The 23,384-nt window shown below is 33.7% G+C and overlaps 1 protein-coding gene across 2 annotated transcripts; it reads left to right on the top strand.

Moving 5' to 3' along the window:
* Positions 1 to 17,854: 17,854 nt before the first annotated feature.
* On the top strand, positions 17,855 to 23,199 carry LOC113045211 (uncharacterized). Of its 2 annotated transcripts, none has more exons than XM_026205428.1 (7): positions 17,855 to 18,217; positions 19,042 to 19,154; positions 20,480 to 20,508; positions 20,585 to 20,651; positions 21,644 to 21,781; positions 21,859 to 21,953; positions 22,650 to 23,199. In XM_026205428.1, the coding sequence occupies exons 2-7, from the start codon at positions 19,049 to 19,051 to the stop codon at positions 22,944 to 22,946; spliced, it is 732 nt and encodes a 243-aa protein (XP_026061213.1). In that variant the 5' UTR covers positions 17,855 to 18,217; positions 19,042 to 19,048; the 3' UTR covers positions 22,947 to 23,199. The 2 variants fall into 2 exon arrangements, with proteins under 2 accessions (XP_026061213.1, XP_026061214.1); XM_026205429.1 differs by having other exon boundaries at positions 17,857 to 18,217; positions 20,588 to 20,651.
* The last annotated feature ends 185 nt before the right edge of the window (positions 23,200 to 23,384 follow it).

The following is a 23,384-nucleotide window of genomic DNA, read 5'->3' as shown; positions in this document are numbered from 1 at the left end:
TCTCTATCTGCTGCTCAGGGCTCAGGGAGCGACGCGCAAGTGCAACACTGGAGCAAAAACGCAGCGCGGATAAGGGATTGTGGACAAATTATAGGTTATTTCTTACAATTTGTTCTACTCCAGGACCATAACCACTATAGGCACTAAGGGGGACAAGTTCCCCCTAATAATTAGAAATGGCCAATCTGTCACTTTATTGCTGAAAGAGAACAAGATATGATGCAAATCATTTAATATTAGTGCCTCAAGCAGCCTAGTGCCTAAACAAATTCAATAAAAAAAAAAAAAAAATCTAATCCTTTCTAATTTCTCTCTCTTTTTTTAAGTAGAAAATCTAATGTCCAGAAGGCGGTCACCCCTATTTTCACAATTCATGCTTTTCTACTGGACATTTTCACAAGATATATTTTTAATGTTTTGATAACATTTCATAAAAAACATTTCCACTTGCATCACTTTGAATGGTGCATGGTGGGAAAGGATATGCATGTTTCTGCTGTTACTGTAATAACCAATCATTAGTGCACATTATTTTAAAGTAAATTATATGTCATCAACATATATTATCTTGCTCTATCTATTAAAAAAAGTCAGATTTCAGACGTTTGTTTTTGGATTATTAAAATGTCCATTTCCCGTTGACTCCCATTGTGATCTTTATCCATATAATGACAGTCCAAACTAAACGGTTTGGTTACCAACATTCTTCAAAACATCTTCTTTCATGTTCCACAAAGGAAAAAAAAGTCATGTTTGCAACAAAAAAAAGGACTAAATAATGCAGAATAAAAAAAAAATTGGGTGAAATATTCCTTTAATGTTATCTATTAGTCATATAGTGGTCAAATATTTAATATTTAGCCATTGTTTTAGGCTACTTTAATGCAACTTTTTACCAAAAGTTAACAGCAATTTAATGCTAACTTTATTCATTCAATAAATAATACTAAACATTTAAGAAATAAATAAATAAATAAGTTTTAAAAAGAAAGAAGCTTTACTACTGGCAACGTTTCCTTCAGATGATGTGGGTTGCAAATGTTTTTTAATGCTGAATTTAAAACAACATAAATGTGAGGGAGTTTCGCTGAGTTAACATTGTAACTGGGTTTCACTTCAGCAGCCACTAAAAGCATCCAGGTCCTCGTCTGTAAACCCATTCAAATCATTTCAAAAGGCAAACTGAAGTAAAAGCTTTAGCACCGTCTTCAGCTCTTACTGACCAGACTGAGCAAAGGAAAAGGTCTTGCAAACCATAAAATGTGTTAACCTTCATGCCGTTCCTTCAGTGTGTCGGTATGGTCTTCAAATTTAGAAAACATTTCTGTTTTCCAAAAAAAATATCTAAACACCCTTAAATCAAGATACATTTACTGAAGATGCAAAATGAACATGAAGTCTTGTTTTCTGAGAAAGGGATCAAAATGAAGTGAGTTTATGATTAAAACCAGATAAAATATCTAAGGGTAGAAAAATAGATGCTGTTTGTTTTTTCACAGTGCATGCAATGTTTAGTGCCACGTTTATGAATTTAAAAGCACTTTTAAGGACTTAATTTGTAAAAGCATGAAACATAACATTTTAAGAACTCCAGAAACCCTGAGTTCAATTCACGTTTGCCAAACTTTAAGTGCATTTAAGTCAAAAGCAGCTTAAATGGTATACAGTAATGTGCTTGCAACGCCATGTCTTGGGTTCAAACTCACAAATACAGATGGTGACCAGGCTGTGAAACCCCCCCCCCAAAAAAGCAGCATAAAAGTACAATAAAACTAGCCCATGATTTTGTGTTCAACAGGAGAAAGTGAAGGTTTGGGCTGTCATGACAGATTGATCATTATTCTTATTCCTAAATAACTCATGTGATTTATTTAAACATCTTTATTTTCCTGGGTGCTTTATGAAGTGGACATCATGCACATCATTCATCTTCTGTGCAGCTTCGCTAGTCTGATATTTTTGTTTTATCATATAATTTGCAATTGCATGGTTTAGATTTGCAATTGATTTTTAAAAGCCAAAACATTGTTTGTCATGCACTAGTCCGTTTTGGTATTTTGAGTTTTTGGCTTTTCATAAAGTTTATGTTTCAAACTATATTGGAAAGAAAACAAGCAAGATACATTTGAAGTGTTTATTTTATTGCGCTTTATCTATTTAGGTCTGTAAATTTAGTTTTTTTTTTCTCTTACAAATACCAAAACTATCTATATTCTGAAGGTTTGGTCATATATCATTCACACTGATGTATATATAACATTTTATTCCTAAAAATGCAAATAAAATAGTTTTTTTTTTTTGTCTGTTGAAGCTATGTGTGATTTATGGAGTGATAAAAAAAGATGCCTCGCTAAAAAAAAAACAAAGTATTCTAGAAATGTTATTTCTGATTGTTCTGGGAACATTCATCCAGTTATTTAAATGTTTTGGGAAAGTTTTTTCCAAACGTTAAGGAAACATTCCATTGTATCATTTTATAAACATTATGGGAATGTTACATTTGAATGTTCTAAAACAAAAAAGTTAGATTTAAACAAAAAAACAAAAACATTCCATAGATGATGTAAGCCTATAAATGTTTTTCATGAAAATTCTATTCATATTACTATTTTGTTCATATCTTTGAGAGGACCTTTCCAGAATATTCTGAGAACGTTTCCTGTCAGCAAAATCAAACGTTTTCTTTTAAACACACATCTTTTGTCTTCTCCAGATGTTCACTGATGGACTGGAGTGCTGTGGATGATTGTGATGTTTTTATCAGACTCTCATTCTGACGGCACCCATTCACTGCAGAGCATCCATTGATGAGACACTGATGCAATGCTACATTTCTCCAAACCTGATGAAGAAACAAACTCATCCTGATCTTGGGTTTTCTGAGATCTGAGCTGATTTTTAGATGTACTGTTCCTTTAAATGTTTGACCCTCTTCACCTGTGCATGGTGTTTTGTCTTCACTAGGTTGATATAAGGTGTGTGTCCTGGAGGTGAAGCCTGCGGTTTACCAGATGGCTCTCTCTCTCTCCTTCTTTCATCCCGTGTCTCTCCATAACAAGAGCGAACGCACTCGAGCAGTAAATGTAGGTCACGGTGGCATTGAAGCTTCTCTCTCAGCGCTGACACACAATAACAGCCGCACTATTGACTCCTCATCCAGCAATGCTTTCATCCGTGTGCTCAGACTTCAACATGTTCTCCTGAGGCTGCGAGAGAATACTCCAGAGTAATCCAGCGCTGCAGACTGGTGTTACGGGATTGAAAGATACAGGACATCATTACAGAAACCTGGATTTGACACTTAAGAGTTGGCATAAATTTAAGATCTATGCATTTGTGAATTGCATGTAAAAATCCCATGCATTTGGATTTCAGACTCAAACTAACACACTTAATGTGACGCATATTTGTCAGTCATGCATAAATGAAAATGCACTCATGGCATCATTTAATATATTGTTAACTATTTGTGTCCATTTTATGCATTTATTCAGATGGCTTAGAATCAGCATAAATTGTAAAAATAAAAAAACAGTATGTCAAATGATTTTTTTAGAAAAAAGCAAATGAAAAAGCTATCTGGATAATGTGCATTTATATTTATCATTATCATTTATTGGCTTCAGTGTTATTTTATAGTATCTCTGAGATACTATTATAGTTGTCAATAATATTTTACATTTTATTGTATTATATTTTATTTGTATTTATGGTTTTATTTTAATATTTTCCATTTTTGTAATTTTATTGCATGGCATTTTTTGTCGTTTTTTTTAATCTTTATATTTATATATCTATATAATTTTATTAATTTTCATTTCAGTCTCTTTTTGTGCATCAAGTGATACTGAATTAAAATTGTAGGACGGATCTTGACAAACACAGCTCTTAAAGACATGTTTCACATTATTTCTTCTATATGTATTAATAAAGTATTATATTTTATTTTCATATATTTTCATTTTATATTTCTTCTATATGTATTAATAACGTTTTATATTTTAATTTTATATTAATATTAAGAATTAGATTTTATTTTGTATATATTTTAATTTTATATTTCTTTTATGTATTAATATCAAGTATTAGATTTTATTTTTATATTTTAATTTATATGCTCAATGACACAAAATCTGCTCCAACATCTCTAAACGCTCTTATATTTCAGTCCAATTTCAGAGAACAATATTTCATATTTCTTCTAATCTAAACCACCAGACAAAGAGAAATCCTGCAATGTTTATGGTGCATTATTATTTATAATATTGGCTGAAACCCAAACAGATTCACAGCAGGTCGGTGTGAAACTCGTGCATTATGTGAGCAGATTATTCTCATTGTTCATCTCATGCATATTAATTATGTATATAGGCTTGTGAAAAGCAGTCTCCATGGAGTCCTTCGTTATGTAATGAACTATAATTATATGTTTGAATTTCCCATTCCTCTTCCTGCAATGCCTTCAAAGACGAGAGCGTTTCTAAGAGAAGAACATTTACTGTCACATTAATATTAATAACGTGTCATACTTCATGCTAAAAATTGCTAATTTGCATTTGCAAAAATAAAATGATAGCTATTTTAGAATAATTTTTTGTGTATTAATTAAACACGTTTAACCACAAATTCTCATTACTGTATAATGCAAAACAATTTTATAGTCTAATTAAATAATAATAATATGTATAAAATATTTATAAATGATGCTACTATTTGTTGAACTGCCTTTAAATATATAGAGAATCTAATGAGAGTCATCTTTGAAAATAATGAAAACACCATCAGAAAAACATTAATATTAGTGAGAATTTGAACAATTTAATTGTTATTAAAATTGTCAAAAAACGAAATGTTCCTAAAATAAACTTCTTTAAAAAGAGGCAAAATATAATATATTTTAGTATGTATTGAACAAAAAACTAATAAAATGACAAAATGCATAAAACCATTAATAAAGATTTAACTAGAATAAAAATAAATGAAACCTAAACAGACATATTTAAAATAAACAGCAATTATTATTGTATTTTTTTAGTTGAAGCACTAAAATGACTAATTGGAAGTAAAATAAATGATTAAAGCTGAAAAAAATATATACATTATAAATAAAAAAATAATAACTATTATTATATTATTTTTTGGATATTCTTTCCCAGTCAGTTTAAGTTGAAACAGTAAAATTATAACAATAAATAAAATAAAAACTAAAACTGAAATAAAAATAACCCTAAATATTATTTAAAAAGCACAAAAATTTTACATTTAAATGAAAACTGAAAATATAAACACTAATTCAAAATATTCATAAAACTCTAAGAGTTTATAAATAACACTAAACTGACCCTGGTGCACATGCAGGACACTTACAAAGCAGACTCGTCTCTCATTGGTGGACGAAGCAGCCAATCAATCTTCAGCTTTGACAGGCTTTGATTGGCCGATGATGACATTTGCTGGAAGCTGAAAGAGAAAAATGTCCTTTTCACGGCCTCTCAGTCTCTGAGGGACAGAGGCATTATGGGAAATAACTTCTATGGAGACAGATGGGCTTGAAGCTTCAGTGAGGACAGCCGCCATCATTTCTAATGAAGAACCTGCGAGCAGAGATCAATAAAAGAGGACAGAAATACACACTATACAGTGAAAAGTGAAGGTCAGATTACTGACTTTATTGCAATTAAACGAATGTACTGTAGTTCGATTATGTTTTTTATTTAATGTTTGTATTTTTAGGGGATTTTATGCTACTAAATTCTATATTTGGAAAAGTTATGATCCATTTATTACCTGCCAACTACTTTTTCAGTGTACTTTTATACATTTTCCAACTTAAGCTGTTGTAAATCTCGAATGCTTTTCAAATAGTTATTTTTCAAAAAGACACTTGGCAAGTGATACATTTAAAAATTGGCGGGAAAAGCAGAAAATGAGCGAAATACTATTTTAAAATGTTTAATGAAATATAACCCCCATCAGAATGACGCTAAAAATTCAGCTATGCATCACAGAAATAAATTAGTTTACCAGATATTCACAAAGAAAACAGCTATTTTAAATTATAATATTATTTCATATTTTGATCTTAAATAAGTGCATCTTATATAAATTACATAACTCCAAATTTCATCTTATGAATTCAAACCAAATCAACCAAGAAAACACCCTAAAATATTACCCCTTCTCTTTTAACCATTTTTCATTTTGCTATGATAGCATCTCAATCTATTTCTGTTTCATTTCTACGACTGCTACGTTTAATTATGTAGCCTGTATGTCCATGTGCTCTTGTGCAAAAGTGTTCATATATTAAACACTATTCATTTACATTTGAGGGAATTTAAAGATTGGCTTTTTATAGAAACTGATGTGATTTTAAGCCTTTTCTCATTGGATGGGGATCAATATCTAGTGTTTATTTTAGATGTTTATTGTAATTGCTATTTTATATTCATAAAGTCACATGGGAAGGGAAAAAATTGCCAATGTATATATATAAAATGAAAATTAAAATATTTCTGGTAACAGTGTCTAAAGGTAAAAACTAGACTGCGATATGTACACTGAAAAAATGCAGATTTTTAGGAAAAATTTACACATTAACACATGACATGACATACAGAATATTCACAAAACATTTCTAATAAATGTATTTCTGGTGAAAGGTAAAGTATTCATTTAAATGTTAATATTTTTTAGCTTCAGAATAACTAAAACCATAATTACTTATGTGTTTTTACTATAAACGTCTGTATTTGTCAGTTTAAGCGCAATAAGACTTAAAAGAAAACTTAGTTTATTCCTCAAATGACAGAGACACATTCTGGGGACACCTGAGACTTATATTAAATCTTTTAAAAAGAGGAGCATAATAAGTCTCATTTAACTAAAATAAATAAATGAATCTGATGAAATGATACAGGGAAAAAAAAGATTTAAACATTTCAAATTATTAGTGAAAATGTTAATAGTATCTTAACACGAATATGACACTGGTGCACAGTTTGTCATACACATGTAGCTGGTTGGTCTTTAATTTTTTGCTAAAATGTTCTGTATATAACAGAGAGCACAGCACGTGTAATTCTCTGCATCCCATAATACAATGTCCTCAGTCCGACCTTCAGTTTCCAGTGTAACAAAGTTATATTAGCTTCATATTGTCAATAAAATAACAAGATGTTTCTTTGTTAACTGCATGACCCAGCTGTAAACACACACACAACACACACACACACACGAGCAAACACAGAGGAAAGACTATGACCTCTAATCACAATGTCATGCTCTAATGGATGATCATCACACACACACACACACTCACACAGACACACACAAAAATGTATTTATTATAGTATTATATTGTATATTATTTCTGTTTATTCATTTAGTTACATTTTTATAATGTAAGATTAATAAATATGCACCAAATAAAATATATTTAGCTGATAGAATAGTTTTAGAGTCTGAGAGATGTCATGTTTCAGCACACATCTGTAGAAAGCGTGTTTGGTGTCGAAGTGGAAATGTCTCCCGCTTTTCACAGAAAATCAGTGCAAATGGCCTGAACACACAAGAAATCACCCACGAGTGTTTGTCCTACATACGACTGGCAACACAAACATACAGACGCTCACAGTCCTGCGTTTACACTCGACAGCAGCGGATCCAGATCCTCTCTGAAGAAACCTCACATCACGTCTGACTAAAGGATGTCACAGAAAAGCCCAGAGGACACGGATTGAGTCATGAAAGGCCAGAAATAGCAGCGTACAGACACTGAGACTTCCTAAATGACAACAAATCTGTGCTGGACTCACAGCCAGGATCCCCAGTTAGTGTCCGTCGATCCACATTAAGAGCTGTGAATGTTCACACAATGTTAATCAGCACATAAATCACACGTCGTGCACAAGTTCATCTTCTGCTCTTCCAGCAGATCTGACGCTGTGTGTGTGTGTGTGTGTGTGCCTGTGAGAGGGAGATAAAGAGGTGTGTGTGTGTGTTTATTACTGTCAACTGGCGATTAATCACAGCGGGTGAAGCTTGGCAGAGAGATGAAGAAAACACAGACATTATATCTGAGACAAACTCACTGAGAGAGATTCAGAAGCAGACAGATGGACGGAGACAATATCTTAACAATTTTCTTATTTCCTGTTTATTTAAAAATGTATCCATTAGGGCTGGGCAAGTTAACGCGTTATTATCGTTATTATTACATTAATGTTACAAGTTAAGATTTACAATAATTATTTTTACTACGACTATGTAAAAGGAATACTGCTGTAAAAAGCACCTTGTTTAAAGTGTTTGCAAACCAAATGTTATTGCACTTTTGTTCATATAGCAGACACTCATGCGATTAATCGCAATTAAAAAACAGCATGCAGTGAGCAGTAATGCAAGTTCAAACAATAGAGCATCAATGCAAAGGTCACCGTTTGGATTCTCAGAGAACTGACAAAATGAAACTTTTAATGCAAGTATTCCTTAGATAAAATGTGTGCCAAATCTATAAAAATGTGACTGCCTAACAAACAGGGGCGGATCTACCGGGGTGGCATAGGGTGGCAAATGCCATCCTAAAAGAAAGCCTTGTCACCCCTGCTGCCACCCCAATTGACAGCAACGAATTAAAGGTTATGGCCAATTTGAAAATTTACGAGCGCGAATCTTTCTGATCCCGCTCTGTACTACCAATCTGATTCAAATGATTTGCGATCCCCAAACTGACTCAAATGATTCGCGATCCCGCTCCAAACTTTCGAATTGATTCAAATGATTCGCGATCCAAAAAAGCTGACTCAAATGATTCGCGAACCCGCTTTGAACTCCCGAAATGACTCAAATGATTCGCGATCCTCAAACTGACTCAAATGATTCGCGAACCCGCTTTGAACTCCCGAAATGACTCAAATGATTCGCGATCCTCAAACTGACTCAAATGATTCGCGAACCCGCTTTGAACTCCCAAACTGATTCAAATGATTCGCGATCCCCAAACTTACTCAAATGATTCGCGATCCCGCTCCGAACTTCCAAACTGACTCAAATGATTCGCGATCCCCCTACGAACTCCCGAACTGATTCAAATGATTCGCGAACCCGCTACGAACTCCCGAAATGACTCAAATGATTCGCGATCCTCAAACTGACTCAAATGATTCGCAAACCCGCTTTGAACTCCCAAACTGATTCAAATGATTCGCGATCCCCAAACTTACTCAAATGATTCGCGATCCCGCTCCGAACTCCCGAACTGATTCAAATGATTCGCGATCCCCAAACTTACTCAAATGATTCGCTTTGAACTACCGAACCGACTCAAATGATTCTCGATCCCGCTCCGAACTCCCGAACTAATTCAATCTGCCTAGGGCACCAACTCCCAGAAGGGGCACCATCCCAGTTGCTCCAAAAAAAAAAAAAAAAAAAAAGACATAAAGTTGGCTTGACATTGGACGTGTCTCAAGTTTAGATATTTCTCAAGATATTGCTATACAATTTTCTAAAGTTAGTAGTATTTGAGGGGAATGACTTATAGTCATAAACAACTGTAATTGTTCATGTAGGTGTCAGCTATAATGCACAATTGAATGCACACCTTATGCATTTTTAATATATATTGAAATAAAGTATAAATCATTTAGGTAAAAATGAGGCCCGTTTCTCATTCCCGAGAAAGTTTTTTTTTATTCAGGTTCCCTTTAGAAAATTACCCTTGGTTTTAACAATAACGCCACAAATCATGAGGCAATAATGATTGGTTAATAATAACACTGTTAAAATACATAATGTAGGCAAATACAAAATAAACTATTTATGTACATGTTATTACAAATGTCATGTGATTGCTGCTGTTACACTTACAGGACGATCAAATCCTTGTTTAGGATACTGACCAAACATTTCATTCAAATATTCACTTTGAAATTATTTAATTTCATTTTTGGACATCTTTTTGCTATAGATGACACAGCCTTTATAATTTCTTCAACAAAAGATGTGCATATCACAACCCTTACAAAAATAACCATGGTTTTATCATAGTAAAACTGCTTAGTTTCCTTTTGCATGATTTCTGAATGCTTGAGACTATAAAATAAATTAGTCATAATAAAGTTATAGCCACAGGTAAATGTCGAGAGCTACAACTGTGATTTGTAAATAATACAATTTATTCATTTATTTTTTTATTTTTATTAAAGTTCTATTTTCACCTCTATAGTAGCTGTTTTTTCATCATCATATTTGAGGAAGAGGGGCACAACAATACACTCCTGCTTATGGGAATGTGTGCTCTACTACACACACACACACAGCTGTAATTGGCTGTTAAAATCGTGTGTTTCTTATAATAAATTGACATATTGATGACACTGAACCTTTTATAATGCTCTTAATTACATGTTGATGCATACTGTATGCATTAGTGAGTGTGAGGGGCTTATTCTTTATATGAACTGTTTCAAATGCAAGACATTGATTGCATGAGATTAAGTTTGTAAATGATAGCTGTGTCCTTTTGTAGTGTGCACATATATTTATCATCAAACTGTGACTAAATTCAGTATATATACGTCTGCAATATGTTGCCACCCATCAAAAATTCCTGCCCCCTTCTCGCCACCCCATCAATATTTCTAACTGCTAACTGCTAACAAAGCAGTCAAATATAAGACCAGGGGCAGATTTAGTGATCTGGGGCCTTAAGCAATCTGCTCTTTTACGCCTCAGAAGTCTAGTGCACGCTAACAAACAAACACCTGAGTATTCAGCTGAATCCTAAAAACACGTCTAATGCAGACGCATCCGACATGAGGTTTTTATACTACAATTCAACATGAAACTAAACTAGATTTTTATATTTTCTCAAAAAAATAATATATTTAGAATTAGCTTTTTTTCATTTTGTTATGTGCATTTGTCATTTTAATTACTATTATTTTTTAAATATTACTATTCTGGCTTTAATATGACAACAACAGCAATAATTTTATTTTACAATGCATAAATAAAATTACAATACTAATATAAAAATATCTTAATCTCAAAAAGATTTACTCTGCTTGTTTTATTTTGTCCAAAAATTGTGAGGGCATATATAGCAACGACTATAAATAACAATTAAAAAAAAAAAACATTATTATTATACTAAGATATACATAAGTATTAATATTATATAATGTTTACTAATAACATTATACTAAGTTATATTACTATTTCATTCTTATTATATGTGTTTCATCAAATCGAAATTAACTCTTGACTTGGTAACTAGCTGAAATATGTTAGTTTTCCATCTAAAAACACTCCATTTGCACTATACTTCTGTCTAGGAGAAGCAGCGGAGATCTCATTTGTGATCAAAAGAACCAATTTGTGAATTAGAAATGAATAGATTTAATTTGTGATTATTCTGCGTTCGCTGCAGGTCAATCCTCCATCAGGTGAGTGATCTGAGCTCAGATACGGATGGGATTCACAGCACAATCACTCAAACTGGGAGAAAGAGAGATGCTTTATCTCAGAAACACACACACACACACACACACACTGTCAACAAATCTGAGCCGAGCACACAGCAGAGAGCTGCAGTCCATTGATTTACAGAGACGTACTGAAGATATCGGACGTCTTGTGCAGAAATACACCGCTGATTAATTCAGCAGACGAGGACAGACCTGGAACAAACAACAGATTTCTGAATAATGATTAACACCCGTCCAAACACACAGACGCCGTGCATTATTAACATTCTGTTGTGCTTTCTTATTCTTCTCATGATTGCTGCATTAACAAAAAAAAAAAAACTATTCTATTTTGATAATATTTTAATATATCGGTAATATTTTATTGTATTTTAAAATTAAATATATATATATATAACATTGTATTTTAGGTCAGTTAAAAAATATAAATAATAATAAATTAAATAAATAAAAAAAGTTAATATATGTACATTAATCAATACCAATAAAATAAAATAATAGCATGAAAATGGATTAGAAATAAAAAATAATAATACCACCAAGTCTTTCCTCAGTTATATCACAAAAAGCATTATAGTTATTGATGCTCCAAGCTACTGCAAATAAATATAAAATGAAATGCACCAACAGCCTGAAGAAATGAACTACATTTGACCTTTTTAATAGAGTTTGTAAAGAATAATGCAATGAATGCTGAATTAATTCTGCTCGGCAAGAACAATTAGAGAGAACATTACCACATAATCCAAAACACGAGCTAATGATTGATTTAATTAAAGAGCGCAGGATGGTAATAGTCTTAGCAGCTCGTGAATGTTCACATCTGCTTCATCTGCAGTTTTATGATGTTCACAGGGTAAAATGAGGATATTGTCATTATCTGAGCTGGTATTAGTGAAGGTCACAGAAGTACCTTATATACAGTCTTCTCATTAGTGTGTGCAGTATGTTAATTTATGCATTGAATACTACGATGAACAATAAAACATGCATGGGATACTGTATCCCACAATGCAGTGAATCCAGCATGAAATTTCATTTTCAGAATAATACAGGAGTGATATCTGTTTTATAATGTGATCAGATTGCCATAATGAAGCTGTTTTTACACAAAAACAATGTTACCATTAACTAATAAAAAATAATAATAATTGTATCGGTTAATTGAAATAAAATATCAATTTTAGATGAAAACCTAAAAAAGAAAAAAAGGGGGAAACAATGTTGCACTTTCCACTGACAAAAAAAAACCAAAACAATTAAATTCAGGTGAAAGTGATAAAATTAAAAAACCTAAACTAACTGATGGACTGGAGTGCTGTAGACTCTCATTCTGACGGCACCCATTCACTGCAGAGCATCCATTGATGAGACACTGATGCAATGCTACACTTCTCCAAACCTGATGAAGACACAAACTCATCCTGATCTCAGATGAGCTAATGGCAGCTCACTAGAACCAGAGCGATGTATACGGTCAGTTAACTAAATAAAGCACATTAAACCTGTTCTTGTGTTTCTCCTGCATGTGAAGATCACAGTGGGTCCCTCACCTCTCTTCACTCACACCGGCTGCTGGATTTAATCAATTATTTCCCAAAGATATTTATTGATCGTCTTCCTCCTCCTGCCTGAGCGCTAAACGGTTTCAGGTGAGTCTCCGGTCTGAATGTGTCTGGAGGTTCAGCCAGATAATCATCTCCTGAAGTGAGATTAACGTCAGACTCACGCCGCTGCACATCAGAGACTCCAGCGGTCTCCGTCTGAGAGACACACACACACACACACACACACACACACACACACACACACACACACACACACAATCAGGTGAAAGCATAAGTTTCTTGCAGACCTCACAACATCACTAACAACTAACAACATCACAACAAAGTATTGAAAATAATTTGATCTCTCTTATATAAAATCTCTTCTAGAGATCTAATGGAGAGCAAATGGAGATCTCAAACTTCACTTACTGTATCTCTGTCATCTTTGTTTTTGTAAAAGAACTCGAGTGCCAAAGATGCTTATAGATCCATTATGAGTGTTAGAAACAGAAACAAATCATTCCTGAGGCTGGGAACAAAAACATGGTTTCTGAAAGTGACGGCACCCAATTGAATTACAAAACTGAATGAAAAATGCTAAATTATATATTCCTAAAATATGCTGCTTGCTGAATAAAACATCCTTTGGGAATCTAGCTGAATTATTTACCTGAAGAAGAAAGACATCCTGCCTTTCACGGCTGAACCTGACAAAGACAAACATCTAAAGAAATATTCATTTAAAACTACATCAATCACATTACACATGAGATTTTTCAGGAGAAATGTGCAAAGATAAAAAAAAATCTATATTTTGCATATAATTTCAATTTAATTTTTTAATTCTAATGCACAATATTTATTTCTTTTGGTTTTATTGAGAAATGTGGACATGCAACATGCATATAAAGCATCTGAATAAAACTGCATTTTAACAACAATCTGAACATTTTCTGGTATAAGATGTTTCTTTGCACCAAGTCAATCTCAGATCGTCACTAGCAGTGTTAAAGATGCACATCTTATTTTAATTTTTTTAATTTGCAAAAAAATTAAAAATAATAAAAATCATAGCATGCACTTTTAGAAAAAAAAGATACAAAAGTCTGTCAATAAGACGATACCTTTTTCAAAAGATACTAATATGGACACTTTAGTTACTAATATATCTTTAAGCTATTAATATGCACCCTTTAGTTATGAACAAGGTACAAAAACTCTACTTTTAGAAAAGGTGCCACCCCAGTACCTTTTGTTTCTGAGACAGTGTAGAACATTACACATCCCGAGTGTTTCCATGTTTTATGCAGACAGTTAAAAGTTCACAGTGCGACAACATCTCAAATGATTAAACAAGTCCAAACACATCGATGGGTCTCAGACTCGCGCTGCCTGTAAACAGACCACCACAGATGCCCTGAATCAGAAATCAGGCCGAGGTCCAAGCAGTGAAACACACAAGGATGTATTAATGACCATCTCTTCATCGGTGGCCTGCCCTGCGTCCATGAATCAGAAGACTGTCAGGACGGTGAATGCTGGTGATTGACTGGTCTCACGCTCTGCCTGCATCTGACACAGACACTCGGACCCGCTGATGAACTTAATATGCACGACCCCGGAGAGATTTAGCCGACCGACAAGGTCACGGAGAGTAGCTCAGCATGAAATCCTCTCTCTTACACACATCAAAGGGCTTTGAAGGGACAAAGACATGTCAGCTGAACTGGGATTGGGCTCGACTTCAGAACTGAAATGTGACAAATGCTTGAGCTCCACATAAAGGGATTAGAGACGCTTCGTGCTGTAAGATTATGATTAAGTCATTTCAAAGTCAAAGCAATGCAGAAGTTATTAGTAAAAATAAATATTCATCATTATCAGAGCAGTGTTAAGAATTTGGCTCTTTACTGTTATTTATTTCATCTTTTCTGAGGGGAACTGGGTACCAGTCAACTTTCTCTGAATATAATTTGATACAGCACTCTGTGAACAGCCAGCCCTCTCAGCGATGACCCTCTGTAGCTTAAACCTTTTTGAGGAGGGTGTTGGTGATCGTATGTAGTCAGTAGTCTTTCCAATAATTGTGGTTGCATGTTCTAAACTAGCCCAAGAGAGCTACCCAGTATTTATATTCAAAATTAACCAATCTAATCAAGCTCAAAATGGAATATTAAATTTTTTTGAGATACTGAATTAAATTTTCCTAAGCTGTAAGTCATAATTAAAATTAAAACTAATTTTAGGCTTGTGTGCAATGAATCTAGAATATAGGAAAGTTAGCATTTTTGAATTAATTACAAAAAGTAAGACCTTTTCCATGATATGCAATTTTATTTTTAGATGCACCTGTATTTTCTAATTTGTGAAAGCTCATGATGGGATGTGGGTCAGACTGTAAATGTCAATGCATCACTTGTTCGACAGGTTAATAACAGCATTGCATTTATTTTTAAGGCAGGCATGCATTTCTAAATCAGTTTATTATCATCCTTTGTACCAATAATATTCTTCTCACAGCGGGCTGAAGAGCGCCCAGCGAGGTGCCTGACGATGTAATCTATGATTTGGAGCAAATCCACTGATAGCAACACGATCAAACTCCCACCGGTCCAGATGCAATTTAAAATCTGCCAACCAAAGTCAAACAGTCAGGAGCCCACTTCAGTGTGTTTAACCCCTGATTTCCTCACTTCATGCGTGTGTGCTGTAGATGCGTTCGTAAAACAGTCACGTCTCGTGCACGTTTAACCTCATCACTCCAGCACTGCTGTGAACTCTGAGACACCCACAAGACCGTTTCATCGCCCCCGCAGCTGAATTTCTCTCCTACAGTCTAAAATAAACACAGTATGCTTGTGGCTTCTGGCAATATATACACTTCAGAAGCATAGCGTGCTACAAAAGCCAAATATTGCAACTACAACTTGATTTTTGTCATGCAGCATAATAGTTATTCTCCCTAATGTTTCAAAACACCATATAAAGATTCATGTGTGCCTGTGCAAAACTCGGCATTCTGGGTAATCTCTGCGATCTTCTGGTCTGCAGATGTTTTTTAAACCTGTTTTATTGTTGAAAATGGTGCATCTGATCACTTAAAGCGTCTGTAATAAAGGTGCTTCACGAAAAGAACCAGTTTTGTCTAAATGCGTCCATGAAGAATTCTTCAGATTATTAAAGGTAAGAAAGAGATGGTTCTTTACACAACCTTTGACCGAATGGTTCTTTGTGGAACCTCTAATGCTTCTTCTATACAACACGCTGAAGTGTAATAAAAGTTCAGAGTGTGAGAAATGCAGCTAATTATTTTCCATTAGTGTAATCCATTAGTAAAGGTAAGGTAGCACTCGGACACTGAAGATAAATCACTCGTCTTGTTCAATAAAGCATGCATGTGCATCTTTAAAGCACAGAATGGTGTTTGTTCCACATGAACCAGTGGATCTATAATGAACCTGCAAATTATCAGTGATGTCAATTTCTGACCAGGCTACAGAGGGCCAAAACATATTCGGATGCTTCAGTCACACTTATTGTGTTAGACACCAAAGTATCAAAGCAATTGTGATTCAGCACAGCAAAATGATTCAAAAACAAGACGGTGGTTTGGTCGTAGATGATAAAACAATAGATCTAGTGTTAAAAATGAAGACTGATAGTATTGTGGTTCTAACAATCTGCTAAAAAGCGGAGTAGAAAAAAAAAAGCAAAGCAAAGCCATGCATTTCTGAGTCCAGCTGAAGTGTTGAATGATGAGAAAGGTTATTATATCACTCAAATGTCACGTTTGCTTTGTGTGTCCAGAAAGTGTCCGGAGCGGCTCGGTCTCGTGTGCTTTACCAGGAATAGTGAATAAAGCGGGACGTGTGTTCGAGTTTCAGGAGCATGGAGAGGAGCAGATGAGAAGTATCTGTGAAATGTTGAGTAACAACTGAACATTCATTGTTCTTGAAGACTTCATGCCGTCATGATGCAACTCTTGATATCAGAGGAATAGCAGACATTTCAGTCTGTTAATATACACAACACATTCAGCTCATGCTTTGTTATATTTCAGTAACTGCTGAATCTGCTTCTCTTACAGTTGCTGTAAATGAGACTAAAGAGAAATCAGAGTTAAATTCAGCTCAGATCTGTTGATTTAATGCTTCTGTGTTTTGCAAACCCACTATCATTTACAGGAGTTTATAGAGTTACAGCGTCCTCTAGTGTTCATCTCTGAACGACGCTCAGTAAATCAAGTGATTTTCACATTTTAAAACTATTACAATTAAGCAACAGATGCATTAAATATGTATGTGTTTATTATTATCCCATTACACTGGCAGCTAGGGCTATTAACATGGCAGACTCAGTCATATATTTTAAAATAATCAAAACTAAATAAAATCTTTAATACATTTATTAAAAAATACTTACTGATGTTTGAGCTGCTGTGTTTCTTCCAAAACCCTGAAGCAGGATGAAATTTAAATAAATGTTGCAAAATATATATATCATTTTTTTTTCTTTTGAATTTGTAGCCAAACACAACATGCAGCTGATATTGACAGGTTTTTTCTGAACTCTTAAGACTTTTAAAATATTTAGAAAATAGAAACAAATATTAACACACTATTAGAAGTAAAGGTTATTTATATGTCAGACTAAAATTAGTATAAATAAAAAATTAATATCAATAAAACTTGTGTTTTTTTATATTCAACAGAAAAATCAAACATTCCTAAGAAGTCATTTTACAAAATGTAATTACTAAATATAATCTTAAATAACACAAAATACACTAAATAGAGCCGAATCCTGGTGTTATTTTTAGTAACGGTTTACATGACGCTATAAATCAGCATAATTTGACCAAACTGCTCAATCACAAGAGCTTACTGTGTTCACTTCACAGTCTCTGTTTCAATAGTTTCTTTCCCTGTTGATTGTAGTATTATGGGATGCATGTTTCAGATGCTCACAGACCTCTGACTGGCAGCCTTCACCTCCGAAATAAATCTCACTTCATCCCAGGGACTTATGAGTGTCCCGTTACAGCACGGCTTCATTCTGCTGCACCTGTGCTTGGCTGTCATGTGTGTGTGTGTGTGTGTGTGTGTCCTACACATGCTCCAGCGCTCTCACACCGCCGTCCTCTCCGTCTCAGGACTCCCGCTCACCTCAGTGCAGGTAAGCCGTGCGGTTACAGGGGTCAAAGGTGACGTCTGTGATCCTCACTGCTGTCTGAATGGAGTCTGTAGATATTTAGGGACTGTTATTGTTTGGACACCGTGAGATACAGATCATTTGCATAATGTTTAGGATATAACAAAGTAATCTGGTAAACTTAATGCTGTGATTGCTGAATTTTTTAATATTCTGGAGATATGTAGCTCTCATAAGATTGATTTCTGTCTGATTAAATATTTTAGAATACAGCGTTATTTCTTTCTTTCTTTTTAAGTCAATTTTAAAATTTTAATATTTTGTTTTAAAATATTTACAATTTTAAATTATGATTTACAGAGCTGGAATGCGTTTTAACATTATGCTGTGTTTAAAATATTTAATCTGAAATTTGTAAATGACGATTTTAAAATGTACAATGTTTTAAAACAAAAGATTTGAACTTTAAAAGTATGATTTTCCCATTTTGGATTTATTTTTATTTTTACAATTATGCTGTGCTCTGAAATATCTGTAAATCACAATTTTAAAACGTAAATATATTAAAACATTTTTTTTTTTAATGCTTACCCCTAGAAATGTTCTCATAATGCACGAATCTCAAACATGGAAATACATTTTTGCGTTTGATTGCTTATGTTTAAAACATTTCAAGACAATTACAAGACACAATGTAAACTCAAATCCAACAACGCATTTAATTCATTTCCGTTCTTATTGTCTGGGACGTTTAATGTGACATGAACGTGTCGAAGCTCTGAAAGGATCAAGTATTAAAACACAGATATATGTGACACCAGCTTTTAGGAATTCTCCTTGTTTCTCAGGTGAGTGATGGACGAAAGCACCTTCGAGACATTTGAGGAAGAGCTCGGTAAACCACTGCAAGACGTTCCTCCTCAGAAACCTGTCAAGCAAACGCGAACAGAAGCCAGAGCGGGTACGAAGGAGATCTTACTGTACTTCTGTTTCAAACATGAATATGAAAGCCCCAGGAGTCGAGATGTCTTGGAAACAAAGTGCTCTTTCTAAATTAAGATCAGGGCTGGAAGCATCCACAGTATTTGTGATGTTATAGTGAACAGTGAGTCTAATAATACATCACAATAACCTTGACATGACACCGAACACCAGACACACCACAGCTGTCTTTAAAGCAATGGACTTTAAATAACAGTGACCAGCAGTTTTTACTCTAAACACACAGTTTTATCATTTTACTGTAAAAGAAGTGCATGTGGTGCATAAGTCTTTACTGTAAATAAGGCTTTTTTTTTTGTTTTTTTTTGTGCATATATTACATGGTGCACCTGCATTGTTTGTTAAATCTAACATTAGTTTCACTGATTAAAGTTAACCAATCAACAGGTTAACTAGCATTTATATTATATTATATTATGTTGAAAAGAGGTGGAAAATTTCCAGAAACTTTCCAAAAATATCTGGAATATAAAAAAAATAAAAAATAAAAAAAAAGAAATCCTGTAAAGTTTCCAAAATATCTGGAATCTTTCCTAAATTTAATGGAAAATTTCCATCTTTTGCAAACCTAGTCACAAGACACTGTTGAAATACTATTATAGTCTGCATTCATTTTTAATCAGTTTTTATTTTCAGCTTCTCCATTTTCATTTTAAAATGACTATTTTTGTTTTTAATTCATATCATTTCTAGTTTTTTTTTCAATGTCTGTACAGTTTTTAGTAAACTTTTATTCCAGTTTAAGATATTTTACAACATCAAGGTAAACTAAAAGTGAGAAATGTGGCCTAAGCATCGATTTCATTTCAGATGACATTCATTTTATCTCAAGAATCACAATTTTTTCTTCATAATTTTAATTATAGATTCAGTTTTAGATTTAAGTTAATCTTTTTTATGTAAATAATAATAAAAAAACTATACATAAAACAGCACATATAAAAAAAAGTTTATTTCTTTTTGATAAATCTAAAACTAAATCTAATCCCCTAAAAATATTTTCATTAGAACTCTTTAAGTTTAAGTGGATTCTAAAGAAGTTCTTTAAAGCTATAAATTATGTGAAAAAAAAAAAACAACTTTGATGATATTTCTGTAAAAAAAACCATGCAATTTCTTGCTGCATGTAGGTTTTTACAGTAAACAAGGCGATTAATTATTCCAATTTTGCACTTTACAACAACATCACCATCCTATTTTTTCGGAGTAAAGGTAACAGATCTTCAGCTGAACTAGCATGTTTAATCATTTGACTGTCTGATGTGTTGTTGTTGTTGTTTATAGAGCTGTACGCTCAGAGGAGGGTGCGAGAGGTGAGTCTGAGAGCACACATCTGAACATGACGTCTGACACACACATTAAACACTGCATTAATAACCTTCTGTCCAGCAGGAAGCTCCAATCGTCCAGCAGGTCCCAAAGATGATCGCACGGGAACACCGGGTCTCCAGCGCCAGTACGAGCCTGAAAAACACAGATTCATGTGTTCATGTGTTAATCATCTCACGACTAAAAACATCCTAGAAAATTACGTAAATGTAACGGTGTGAACTAAACCACATCAGACCCGACTTCATTCTGAATCAATTTAATCAACTGAGTTTCCATCTGAAGCCTTCATTCTAGCATTTAAAAGACATCGGTTTCATGTATAAAGACCACATTTATACAATGAAAAAATAAATAAATAACATTATAGATGTGTAAAATATTTTGTTTCTACCATTATCAAATCTTTTCATATTAACTACTTGAAGATGCTTTAAATCATATTTCATCCTATTTTATTTGATTTAATATTATTTGACTATTTATTAAATGTTAGTTATTGGTATTTAATAAAAAAAATATATAATGAAATTGGATTTAACGCATTTTCAAGTAGTTATTATTTAAAAAAAAAAATTCTATTTAACTCTGTAGTAAGTCTGCTAATTAAAGAAAATGAACATAAGTGTTTTGTAGTAAAGGGGGGGGGGGGGGTAAAAGCATTGAAATTGAGATTTTTCACCCCCATGATATTTTTTATTCATTCACAAATCTTTTCTGTGTTAGAAATAATATGATGTGGAAGAAACCTATTTTTTGTAATTTTGTTGATCACCGGTAACGCAATACTTTCACACAAATGTTTTGAAAAATAAATGTCTTTTTTTTTTGCAGCAAAGTAATGAAAGTCAATGAAAAATTTGTCATCAGATTTTTTTTTTTTAAAGTGAACGAAAGTTTTCTCGTAATGTAACTTAATAGAGATTGCGAGAGAACGCAAACGTTTTGAAAGCGAACGAAAATAGGAACGCGACAATTTTGCGCGCCAAACCAGAGTTTATCTTCAGAACGCATTTAACGTTAAATGTTGTTGTTCCTTCTATCACGATGTCGAAACCTACATTTAGATCGAAACGTGGAACAGTTGAGCGACTCACCTGTGTTTTATCACCTGTCCAGCGACGTCGTTACGCCACGCGCTCTCCGTCCAGAATCTGACGCAGCTCGAGACGCCGTGGGAAGGAGTGACGCTGAACCGCTGTCTGATCGCAGCCATAACCCTCCTCCTCCTGAGCTCCGCGTTACAGAGAATACACGGCAAGTGTACTTATCCCAAATAACATCTAAACACATCAAACTCTCCAGTGACTGACAGATGTTTTCTCCTTGTGTAGAAGCCGTCAGAGGCCGCAGAGACGTCAGTGAAGAGCTCACAGCACTAAACGAGAGACATACTCTGATAAAAAGAGGAAAAATAACACCACATGAGGTGAGATCAACACCAAACACACGGTATATGAAGGTAAAGATATCGCTTTTGCAAATAAAAGCGTTGTTTTCTATGTAAAGACGCGTAAGATAGACGTTTTTGACCGTTGCGCTAGCACATAAAAAACGCGCCGCTTAAAATTGCTTCATTCTGATTGGCCAACCGGATTACCGCAACTGGCGCTACTTTCAAGCTTCTAGTATCACTCCGCGTACTCCCGCTTTTATCTTTCACACAAGGAACTGAGAATACTCTGTGTTAATATTACTGGAATGTTGTTGCAATTTCTATCTTGTTTTATACAATGAAATTGACTTTTTTTTTTTTCTTAGCGGCGGAAGCTTCACGATATACAGATACAATTATTTAAATAATTAAATTCAAATCAATATTTCATATTAAAATGTATTTATTTGATGATCGATACATAAAACGTATACATTTAAGAAAAATATGCTATGTTTATAGGCTATATTAAATATATGTATCTATAATATAATAATATAAATATATACACATGTAAATATTTTCAAAATAAAAAATGTATTTTGTGTATTTATATATGCATAAATAAACAAGTACACACTCATATGTTATGTAAACAAAAACGTTTATTTTGGATGCGATTAATCGTGATTAATAATTTGACGGCTCTTAAGAAATAGTAATCATTCACATCTGAATTAATACTCTTAGCCAGACACACCCTTATGGGAAAAGTTTTTCTGGTGGATTGATGATGATGATGATGAAGGCAAACATAAGAGAGCGACTGGCGGGAAAGTTTCCAGGGGCCTCCGGCACCGGGCCCTTACAGACCTCAGGCTCCTGAAGAAAAGAGACACAGAGTTCACCGAGCGCAGAAGAAAAGGAAGACACGGAGAAGATGAGACTGAAGAGAAAGAGATGAAAGTCAAGAAGAAAGCCAAGGAAGTGGAAGAAGAGGAAAAAGACATAAAGAAGATGAAGAAACAGAGCAAAAAAAACACTTAAGAAGAAAGAGAATAAGTGATGTGCCAATGCATAAAGAAAATAGGGCTGAAGACTCATGTGCTTAAATTATCATGAAAATAACGCTAAATAATCTTAATGATCCTAAAATGATTCATTTTCTTTAGCATGTATTCTTTTGATTAAAGGGTGAAATATTATACAGTTGATGATCATGTGCATAATTAGGTGCTATTTTTTTCGTGTCAATGCAAGTTTATTTAAAATGGTAGTTAAGTGACATTATAAAGTAATGCAATGCAAAAGTAAAGCTTTTTAAAAAATTTAACCGTGTTTCGTGAGTTTTCTTGAGTTCTTTTAAAGTTGCTTAAAGAAATAGTTATCGTAAAAATGAATATTCGCTGTAAATGTGCTCACCTCTTGACCCAGTCGAGATGTATAGAAGTTTTTTTCTTCAACAGATTTGCAGAAACGTGTGTG

Source organism: Carassius auratus, chromosome 27, assembly GCF_003368295.1.
Source record: "Carassius auratus strain Wakin chromosome 27, ASM336829v1, whole genome shotgun sequence".
Classification (NCBI taxonomy): domain Eukaryota; kingdom Metazoa; phylum Chordata; class Actinopteri; order Cypriniformes; family Cyprinidae; genus Carassius; species Carassius auratus.
Note: the sequence above shows the minus strand (reverse complement) of the source record. Positions and strands in the feature narration are given on the sequence as shown.